We start from the raw sequence: 11720 nt of genomic DNA, 5'->3' as shown, positions 1-11720 counted from the left end.
TAAGAGAACACCTATCCAGTCTAGACAAGTGCAAATCATTAGGATATTCCAGAGTTCTGAAGGAGCTGAAAGACATGATCTCGGATTCAGGAAACTATAGACCAATCAGCCTGACATCAATACCTGGAAAAATTCCGGGAAAGATAATGGCACCTAGAATAAGCATGGCTTTGTTAAAACTGCTCATGCCAGATAAAACATGACAAAGTGACTAAATTAGAGGCTCATGGAAATGCTGTGGACATAGTTACCTTAGATTTCAGTAAGGCATTTGACAAAGAAGACCACAACCTATTTCTTGATAGATAGAAAAATATGGGATAGACAGCATCACCACCAGATGGATTCGCAACTACAATGAACATGTAGTCCTCAACAGAACATCTAAATAGATGGAGGTATGCAGTGGCATATCTCAAGGTTTCTATCTTAGGCCCAATGGTCTTCAATATCTTGATAAATGATCTGGAAGAGGTTTGAGGTTTATTCAACTTGTATGCCGCCCTATTCCCGGGGGACTCAGGGCGGCTAACAAACCTGGAGGGACAGGGGCAACCATACAAAAGGAAAGAACAAAAAACAAACAACAATACAAAAACGGTTTAAAAAGGTCTCAACAAACACTCCAATTCAAGAGGGATGGAACTCAGCAGCCCCAGGCCTGCTGGAACAGCCAGGTCTTAACGGCTATACGGAAAGCCTGAAGGGTGGTGAGGGTCCGAATCTCCACGGGAGATCGTTCCAGAGGGTCGAGCAGCCACAGAGAAGGCCCTCCTCAGAGTGGTTGGCCGGCAGATTGGAATTCGGAGGAGGCCTAGTCTGTGGGATCTAATGGGTCTTAGGGAGGTAATCGGCAGGGAGGCGGTCTCTGAAGTACCCAGGTCCAATACCATGTAGGGCTTTATAAGTGAAGACTAGCACCTTGAAGTGTATCCGGAGACCAATAGGCAGCCAGTGCAGCTCGCGGAGGATAGGTGTAACATGGGTGTATTGAGGCGCACCCACAATCGCTCGTGCGGCTGCATTCTGGACAAGCTGAAGTCTCCGAACATTCTTCCAAGGTCTGCCCCATGTAGAGCGCGTTGAGGGGATAGAAAGGGATCTCTTTAAATTGCTAAAACCTTGGAAATAGATTCATGATTTAGAATGATCTTGACAGACTTGACCATTGGGTCCTATCCAACAAAATGCAATTCAATGGTGAGAAAAGTAAAGTCTTGGGCAAGAAAAACCAAGTGTACAGGTAGAGAATAAGTGGTACCTGGCTCAACATTAGTGACTGTGAGGAAAATCTAAGTGTTCTAGTGGAAATCCACTTAGTATCTTGCTGCAACTGCCAAAAAAGCCAATGCCATTCTATGTTGCATCAATAGAGCAATAGTTTCAAGATCATGTGAAATGATAATACCACTGATAAGATCACATTGAAATATTATGTCCAGTTCTAATCCCACAATATTAAAAAAATGTTGGAATCCTGGAAGCATGCAGAGAAGATAACAAACATGATAAGGGTTTGGAGGCTAAACTGTACAATGATCAATTGCAAGAAATAGGTATGTCTAAGTCCAGGGGTGACATGATAGCAGTCTTTCAGTACTTGAGGGGCTGTCATGGAGAAGGGGGTCAACTATTCTCCAAAGCACATGAGGCAGGACAAGGTGTAATGGCTGGAAGATTATTAGAGAGAAATCCAATCTAAAATTAGGAGACGTTTTTGACAGAAGAACTATTAAACAGAGGAATGTCTTGCTTCTAGATAGTGCTCCACCATTGGAGGTTTTAAGAAGAAATTGGGTGACTATTTGTCTGACATGATAGGGTCTCTGCTCAAGCAGGGGATTGGACTAGAAGACCTCCAATGTCTCTCCCATTCCTGTTATTCTATGTTCTGACCTTTCTCTTCATTAGGCTAAACCTATGTAGTTCCTTAGGCCAGGGGTCGGCAACCTGCAGTTCTGGAGCCTTGTGTGGCTCTTTGACCCCTCTGCTTGCGGGTCCCTGTAGAACCGGTAAATTTCTGCAAACTGGCTGATCCCACCACTAGCTGGGCCTGCCCTCTCTCCTCCCTTTCAAGTCATTCCTTCCCCGGCCTGAGACGTTAAGGGCGATGACGGGGGATGGAGAAGTGGCTGGATCTCATCTCTTGCTGGATCTTGTGGGCACTTCTTCTGGCCCTTTTTGGTGCTGGGCTTGGAGAAAGCCAGAGCACCCTCACGTGCGAACTTTAGTGGGGCCAGACCCCCTTTCCCGTTGCCCTGAGCTTTACTTCAGCAACTGAGGCATGCCAGCACCCATCAGCCAGTCAACTTGCCTGCTCCACACACTTTTGCTGTGCTTTGGCAAAGTTCATCTGCTTGCTTGAGGATCTCCCCACTCATGCCCACCCTTCCAGCCCCGCCAGAGCCAGCCAAGGGGTCCTGTGAGGAGGAGGAGGGTTTTCTTTGGGGTAACCACCACCACAGCTCGCGCATATAATAACAATTTCTTGAAAGCTGCTTGACATGCATAGTCCAATTCAGAGGCTTACCTGGCCTAAGTTTAACCTCTTCCTTTGATTTTAGGAGATTTGTAATTGGCAGTGCAATGCTTGCGAACGAGAGGATAAATTGACGATAGAAATTTGCAAATCCCAAAAAACTTTGTAGTTGCTTCGGGTCTGAGGAGGTGCTCACTCAGTGACAGCCTGGACTTTGCCGGGTCCATCTTGATACCTTGTGGGAGATATGGTACCCCAAATAATCGATCCTCTCCTGGTGAAATTCACACTTAAAGACAATTTGGCATAAAGTTCAGTGGCCCAGAGTTTTTTGAGAACCAAGAATACCAAAGTCATGTGTTCATCATGTGTTTCCGTGTAGATAAGGATATCGTCCAGATAAACCAACACCCCTTCGTACAGGTGCTAATGGAAGACTTCATTATTAATTGCATGAAGACTGCTGGCGCCCCCTGAAGTCAAACAGGAGTACTCTAAACTGGAAGCATGCCAAAGGGCAGTTGAAAGCAGTTTTCCACTCATCTCTCCTTTATTCTGACTCTGTAGTATGCTTTCCTTAGGTCCAACTTCGTGAAAATTTTCCCTTTACCCAACTGGGCCAACATGTCCTTATGAGTGGCAAGCGGTAAACATTTTCCTGCAAATCACATTTAGATTTTTATAATTCATGCATAAACGAAAGGAATCATCTCTTTTCCCTGAACAACATGGGTGCAACCACCCATGGCCTAGACTGTTGTATGAACCCCTTTTTAAATTTATGTCAATGAACTTTCATAATTCTGCCATCTTATGGGGTCATCGAATAATCTTGGGGCTTAGGGAGTTTTTCCTCTGGGAGGATTTCAATACTGCAATCAGTGGTGTGGTGGTGGGGGTAGTTTGTTGGAGGCCCTTTCACTGAAATCTCCCTGAGGTCCCAATATTCTTTGGGGATTTTCTCTTCTCCTTCAATCTTTTCCTGCATTGCGGCAGCTAGGTTCATTTCAGCATTGGCTATGTGGGACATCCTCCACTTCCCTCAGTGGGTTTAGCAGAACGAATGCGCAACCACTCTTTCCTCCAGTTCACATAAGGGTTCCATTTCCGTAGCTACGGTAATTCCAGTATGAGGGGCCGATTCATCCCAGGTGCCACAATGAAACTCAAGGTTTCTTGGTGATCCCCCATCCACATTTCTATTGGTTCAGTTATAAAATGGGCAGGGGCACCCCCCAGCGATTGACCCATCCAGCTGGCAAAAGGCAATGGGCACTTTCAAGTCTTCAGTCTTAAACCCATTTTCTCCATCACCTCCGGGCTCATTACACATCGGGCGCATCCAGTCTCTAAAAGGGCCAGCATCTTCCCCGGGCTCCAGTTGATGGCACTTTTAATTCTACTGGGATAGTCATGGGGGCCCGATCAGGGGCTCACTGAGTGGTCATCATCTGAATCAGTTTCACTTTCTCCCGCAGAAGAGGAGGGTTCCTTCTCCTCCTGGCTTGGAGGAAGGACATCAGCAGTTCCACGCCTTCCAGGGCAATTTCACAGCATCTCTCTAGCTGCCAGCTAGGTTCCTCCCTACCAGCCGGGTGCAGTTATGGGCTATGTCTAGCATAGCAGTTGGGCTCCCAATGCACCTCCTGTCCTGCTTTTGGTGCCTCCCAGACGGCCCCCGTGTATGCACAAAACAGCTCACAAAACTCCTGTGTGTACTCAGCCTCAGGCCTCACTTCCTGGGTTAAGGGTTTCATCCTGCTTTTCACCTTTAGATTTAGGAGAGGGTCATCAAAACGTTTCCTCAGGGCAGTCATAAACCCCTTGTAATCCCTCAGCAGGGGAGAATTATCATTAAGCAAGGCTACCATCCAGGCAGCCACTTGCCTCCCAAGCCATGTAACACTTCTCTCTTCGGCAACTTGCAATAAGAAATCCTCCACATACTCTTGCATGTAATCCCAAACTTGCAGTAAAAAAAAAATCAAGTTCTTTGGGATCTTCTCTGTACTTCACTCCAAGTGCAGGTATCTGAGGCATTTGGTGCCTTTGGGGGATTTCCCTCCTTCTTGGGGAGCTTGAACTGTTGCTGCTGCTGTGGCTCCTCCCTCTTGCTCAGCTCCGGTAGCTGTTCTGTTCAGGGCTAACCAGGTCTTCTGCTCTGCCCTCCGCCTGCTCGGCTAATCACTCTCTCTTTCAGCAAGACTTACATGGACGCTCATCGTTCCCAAGCCTCCTGAAGGAGGTGTAAAGCATAGGTCATCATTAGATTCTCTCTTTCAGCTGCCTGCCAGTCATCCTCTGGTTTTCGGCTGGTTGTGACCTTTGCCATCGTCTTCTCTGCTTGTTGCAAGGGTTAGGCATTTGGGTGCTCCCCCCACGGAAGCTTTTAACTCCAAGATGGGTGTGAGGTGTGATCTTGCTTAATGTCAAGCATGCCTCCTTCAATATCCAAGAAAGGAGAATCTCAACTCCATTGTTCATAGAATTAAAATACTTTACTGGTTATGAAAAGATAGCAGTGAAAGTAAAGCAAGATCTGAGCCAGGAAGGCGTGAACAAATACATATCAAATGACAACCCAGCTCCTCCCTCCAACGACCCCACCCCAGTGTCCAATCTGCAACTCCCTTAGGTATCATGTAGGGTGCATCTCCAAAAGGCATCATCAGGTTGGTATGCAGGACAGTTGGCCTTGGCCAAGTCAAACACCGACTACCAGCATGCGCAGAAGATGGTGAGAATAAAAACTCCCTTTTCCATTCACTCCTATATCATTTATTCCCATCCCAAACACCATGCCCCCAACCCTCCCTGTTTCTTATGGCAGCCAATAGTAAGGAAGCAAAGCAGAGGCTGACATGGTGCTTTGAAGGTATACAATCTCCTTTACTACAGTTCTCCTAATATCAAAATAGTAGTTAATTATTCAGAAATTAGCAGGTTTTGCTTCTATGGCATGCTTAAATCAATCCATATATTAAACCTTTTAAGGGAATTATGAAACTGTCTCTCACTTAGGAAAAAATTCTGACTTCTGACCATCTCCTTCAACGGTTTTTTATTTTTATAAATCTGGAAAAAATGTCATTTGCAGTCTCCTGGAATCATAGTCCTATTTTTGCATAAACCAGTGAGAAAGAATATATAACACGAAATCTTGTTTTTATTGAGACAGTACAGATTTGTCCCAGTAAAGAGAAACCTAGCTTTGAAGGATTGATTTTCCAGTCATTTCTGAAAGGTAGAATCACCTCTTTGTAATTCTATTTAACAAAATGCTTCTGTGTTAAAGGGGCTTAATTAATTTCCTATCAAATCCCTATCCCTTAAGGCATAACCCATCCCACACATTGAGAACAGCTAGAATACTTGTGTATCTCATGTAATTTATGCATTCAGTGCTCAGTATCGGAACCTTTATTTGCTCAAACTGCATTATATAAAACTGCCTACCTAGAGTAGACAGTAGGAATACAATCAACCTCCTTTGTGCAGCGATGTTAGTTACTGTTTCTGGGTCGTGACAACTGAGATCAATAGATTGGGAATATAAGTTATCATAAGGACACTTATGATGCTGAGACTCTGCTCTACTGTGCTTAGGTCAGAAAACTTGGCAAGAGGTGTCAAGCAATTATTTGGGACTGGTTGCAAAAAAATCTTATAGCCAGTGATTGTTCTTTTTCTCCATTATGTACTTTCAGAGAAGAAAGGAAAAAAAACAATGGAATTCAAAGTAGTTGTAGGAAAACAATGATGTAATCAAATGCTGCAAAGATCATTTCCAGCTTCTGTTGTACATAGCATCTCAATAGTATGCTAACCAGAAGCAACTATACTAAAGGCATTAGAACACTGATTCTACATTTCCCATTTCCACAAAGATTGTCTTCAGCTGGGAATAGTATTCAATTGCTGCTTTGCCATTCTCTCGTCCAAACCCTGAAAAGACAGATAAATTTATAAAACTGTAACCATCTGCTCTAAAAATTGCAAACAATGCATCAGAGAATGAGAATCTGTTGAAACAAACTTAATATTCTCATTCTAGAAGTGAGCAAAACTGATTCATTAGATTCCTAATTATAAATGACAAATACTTCAAATATAAATCAAGCGTTTTACCTCACCCACTCAGCAGCAAAGAGTCTATAGTTTACAAATCACACATTAATTTAATACCAGTTTTTCTTATCTGTTTTAATTAAAAATACCATGTATACATTTTTCCACTTAAGAGAAGTTTCTTTACAGCCTGTATGTAGAAGTTATCCTTACTGAATGGATTTGCATCCTTCTTCCTAAAATAGGTTTACGTAAGTAGGTAGGTCCTGTATCTTGTTTTAAGTAAATTCAACTTCTTTTTGAAATAAAAGTTTTCAGAAAGAAGGTGAAATTATCATGAGAAAGCAACAAGTCAATCTAGCTATCACTGCTACTGTAACTGGGTAATAAAGTTCTGCTGCTTTAATTGTGTACAATGAAATTGTGAAATTTAGTTTACAATCCAATTTAGGGTATTCTTCAACTTTTGCCAAGTATCATATAAGCAGCTATCAACAGCCAAAATATTACAGCAAAGTTGCTGAGTGAAATACCTGACATCTTGTATCCTCCAAAGGGAAGCTCCACAGGACTGACATTATAGTTGTTGATGAAGCACATACCAGCCTGGAGACCAGCTGCTACTCTGTGGGCACGCTGGATATCTCTGTAAAGCAGAATAATTTAAATTCACTCTTATTTCCCTAGTACTTTGTCCATCATTTATTAACTCTGGGACATGGCTAAGGATGTCTGCTATTTTAGTGAGGCATCAGAAAGTAAGGATAACACTCAGTTTATATCAAATGGAAGAACTATGCAGCAAACAGCTTTTTGCCATGCTCCAAGCTGATTGTCTGCTTCCAGCCTCACAGCTGTCATAATTGCCTTATGCATAGGCAGCTCAACTTGCCATAGCCATCTCCCACTTCTGAAATATATTCCCTTTCTTGATGGTACCTGGTGAAGACACCTCCTGCCAGGCCAAAACGGGTATTGTTGCTCTCTCTAAGGACCTCTTCTTCTGTGTCAAAGGGTAGAATAGACATGACTGGCCCAAAAAATCTCCTCTTTTACACATGTCATGGTGTCCTTACAGTTTCCTGAAAGCAACACAGGTGTGATCATACAATATTAAGAAATCAGTCAATCTGAATCTACATGAAATGAGAAGCACTACTTCAGCTACTAAGAACTAAGTAGCAATAGCAATAGCAGTTAGACTTACATACCGCTTCATAGGGCTTTCAGCCCTCTCTAAGCGGTTACAGAGTCAGCATATTGCCCCCAACAACAATCCGGGTTTAGAATTTTAGATTACTTTTAAAGTTCCATTTGTAAGATCTGAGATAAACTTTTAAATTAAATAAAGGGCCAGAGCACATCTGTAAATAGTTAATTCCAAGTCCCACTTTAGAGTTTCAGTTCAGTTTTAGCATCTGATCATGAAGTCTGTTTTTAATGTCTAAAACATATTGGGTAGTATGCTCCTCAATGCAATTGGAAAACTGGATCTCTCTTTAACAAGCTTCACCCTTTCCTTCTTATCCTGCCCTCAGGTGCTTTGGAGAATAATTTGACCCCCTTCTTCCTGTGACTGCTTCTGAAGTACCAAGACAATTATCATGTCACTCCTAATCTTTCTCTTCATGGGCTAGACCTACCTAGTTACCTTAACCATTCCTAATGCAGTTTAGCTTCCAGACTCCTTTATCTCTTCGTTGCTCTTCTCTGAAATCTTTCTAGGGCATCAGCATCTTTTTTTGTAATGTGGTGAATAGAATTGGATGCAGCATTTCAAGTGTGACTCACTAATGCAGTACAGAACAGTACTATCACTTATCATGATCTTGATGCTATCCCTCTGTGATACAGCCCAGGACCTCATAGGCTTTTTTTTTGGCAGTTGCAGCATACTCATACGGAACTGAACTGCATCCTGTTGGCTAAGACCCTAGGTTCAGTTCTATCAACTGAATCATGAGTAAACTTCTGAAATTGTTAGCAATTCCCCCCAGCTTATTGCCTGCAAATTGGATGAGTGCCCCTTCAACTAGGTCATTTATGAAGATATTGAACAGCACTGGGCCCAAGACAGAACCTTGAGGTATGCCACTGCATATTTCACTCCATGTAGATGTAGTTTCAGCAAGTGTCCATGTAGAATAGATGTAGTTTCAGCAAGTGTCTAATGAGTGTGGTGGTCAGTCAGTTGTGAATCTATCTGGTGGATATAAATTGTGGCTTCTTTGTCAAATGCCTTCCTGAAATCTAAATAAACTATATCCACAGCATTTCCACAATCCTCTAATTTAGGTCACTTTTTAAAGGTGGCAATAAGGTTTGTCTGGTATGATCTGTTTTTAACAAAGCCATGTTGGTTTCTAGTAATAGCTGTGTTCATTCCTAGGTGCTCGATTAACTTTCCAGGATTTTCCCAGGTACTGACGTCAAGCTGATTGGTCTGTAGCTTCCAGATCCATTCCCCCACTCACACGTTTTGTTTGTGGAAGATTGGAACCACACCAGCTCTTTAAGATTGCAGCAGTAGTTTTCCTGGTGTTCTAGGAGTTTGAAAAATTTTGTTCAGTGTTTTCAAGATCATGTCTGCCAGCTCCTTCAGAACCATCTGGCCCTGGTGATTTGCACTTTGCAATAACACTATTTGCAATAGTGAAAGGTAAACACCTGGAAGGCCTTTTTATTTTGGTTTCATATCTACTGGAGTTTTGGCTGCTTAAAAGTATTAGTGTGCTGTTTGAAGATTTTTAAGGCAAGGTGGATTACAATTAACAAGAAACATCCATGAAACTGAATATCTAACTTTGTGGACTAAAGACATTTGTGGAAATTTGGTGGAACAATCTGGATTATTAAGATCATTTGACAGAACATTCTACGAGGTGAAAGAAGAAAGAAGAAAAATGAAATAAGGCTTAAAAACTTGGAAAACATAGGGGGGTGCAAATTGGAAAATTTAAGGACTATAAATTTAAGGGATTTTGAGCAACAGCTCCAGGTCTGTGTACATTTTATTAATACTGGTGTTTTTGGTGTTTCTGGACAACTGGGATATTAAAATTTTGGTGGAATATTGAGCAGTGATTAGTGTGTATATCAGCACAAAATGTCTCAGCAGGGAAAACAAATGTAATCTATAAGTAAATATTATTGATGTTTCAATGTATTAAGGAAGATATAACAAAGAATCATAGGGAGAGATGGAATTGATGCACGATACTGTGAGATTAGGAAACCCTAGCAAATAGCAATAGCAAATAAACAAAAAACTCAGAAAATACAGGAGATACCAGAAAGAGCTGAGGAAAGAATAGAGGTGATAATTCCAAAATGATACAAGCAGACAAAGAGATGGAAGAGACAGCAATAATCTCTAACACGAAAAAATAAAATATTTTTTGAAAATTCAAAAGATAAAAGAGAATAAAGAGAAAGATCTAAAATAGGGGAACTGCGGATGGGTGCTAGATGGGTGAATCTAGAGATTCAACAGCAAGAATCAGATGCTATGGCAGAGGAAATATTTAAATAAACATGATAAAAGATGTTACAAGATACCAGAGGAGAAGCAGGACAGATTCACCAAAAAGTTAATGAGTTGAAATTCTAAAAAGGGCAAGAGATGATGGATAGATATAGAATATTTTAACATGGTGGTTATTCTATTAAGTGTTGGAAAAACAAGTAGAACATAGAAATTGGGAAAATAGTATTATGCATACTGAAATATAATAGAACATATTATAATTATATACACAAATATTAGAAGTTGGAAAAATATGATATGTATATTACCAGAATTGTATGTAAGTATGTTGACCCAGATAATACACTGTTCACCAATCACTTATGAATGTTAAAGAAAAAAATCATTAAAAATTATATATAGATAAAAGAAATGCTAAGAGTTACCCTGTGGTAAGATGGGTGGCCAATAAATTTAATAAGCAAGGTAAGTAAGTAAGTAGGCTGTGGAATTTGTCAAATGCTTTACTGAAATCCAAGTAAACTATACCAACAGCATTCTCTGATCCACTAATTTAGTCACTTTCTCATTTTAATTTAATCACTGTTTAGCACCATGTTATTATCTTGTTTTCACCTTACCCCTTTAGTTTAGTCTAGTAAGATCAAAGTTTTGACTATGGTTAAAAAGTAGTGCCAATGGCATTAATAATATAGTATCCATACCTAAGACACAAGGAGACATATAAAAGCCATTTTTCAGACTGGGATCATCTGGCACAAAGGCATTCCCTCCACACAGGACTTCTGCACCCTAAAAAAGCGTAACAGAAGATAATGGCAGAAAACCACAATGCATTTTACATATAATTAGCAAAACTTTGCCAACCTATGCAGGAAGGTACCAAAACTTGAGTGTATGTAATAAAACACTATATTGGACAGAAGATTCTTCTCTTGGTGCAATATCACTCTTGGCAATAGAAATGAATCTTCTCCTATCACATAATGTGTATAAATGTTTGAAATCCAAATAGATTGGTTTGACATTTCACCAATGGAAGAAGCATGTGACTGACATGTTTCATTTTCTCATTTTTACTACAATAGAATAAAGCTACTTCAAAATATGTATGATCAGGATACTCAGCAGATTGCCTTCTATATTATTCTAAGTCAGTGCTTTCAACCTTAACAACTTTAAAATAACCTGGAATTCCTTAGCCGTTTTGTACAGTGCCCAGAGCTTGCTAGTTGGGGAGTTCTGGGAGTTTATCCATCTTAAACTTGCTAAAGTTGAGAAGCACTTACTTAAGTATTGTCAGCTCTTCCCTACAAATTTATTTTAAAAAGCAGCATATATGCTAGAGAGGTAAATATAGACAAGGAACAAAGTGTATTTTCAGTTTTGTGATTAAATGAGCTCTGTCTTTTTGCACATTACTCTTAGGGACTATGTGAGTCTCAAAAATGGCCTGGAAAACGGCCTGAAAAATGGTCAAAAAACAGGCATGCGTGAGCTGGCCAGCTAGTCTTTGGGTTTCCGATGCTCAGGCGTGCATTCCAGTTTGGGCACTCAGTGCCGAAAAAGGTTCACCATCACTGCATTATACATTGATTTCATAAAGTGTCTGCAAGGGGTGGTTATAGGGAAGCAATGGCTGATAGTTAAGTTGCATTTCTTATGTCAGGGTTCCAAGTAACACCC

At 41.0% G+C, this 11720-nt stretch overlaps 1 protein-coding gene across 1 annotated transcript in view; it reads right to left on the bottom strand.

Annotated features, from left to right (window-relative positions):
* Nucleotides 1-5523: 5523 nt before the first annotated feature.
* Nucleotides 5524-11720, bottom strand: part of ALDH9A1 (aldehyde dehydrogenase 9 family member A1) — a 55336-nt gene continuing 49139 nt past the window's right edge. The window contains 5 exon segments of the mRNA XM_032226460.1: nt 5524-6424; nt 7081-7193; nt 7487-7587; nt 7589-7629; nt 10739-10826. Coding sequence (XP_032082351.1) covers nt 6330-6424; nt 7081-7193; nt 7487-7587; nt 7589-7629; nt 10739-10826 — 438 coding nt within the window. The 3' untranslated portion in view covers nt 5524-6329.

Source organism: Thamnophis elegans, chromosome 11 (assembly GCF_009769535.1).
Source record: "Thamnophis elegans isolate rThaEle1 chromosome 11, rThaEle1.pri, whole genome shotgun sequence".
Lineage (NCBI taxonomy): Eukaryota > Metazoa > Chordata > Lepidosauria > Squamata > Colubridae > Thamnophis > Thamnophis elegans.
The sequence above is the reverse complement of the archived record's forward strand: the minus strand, read 5'-3'. Positions and strand labels throughout refer to the sequence as shown.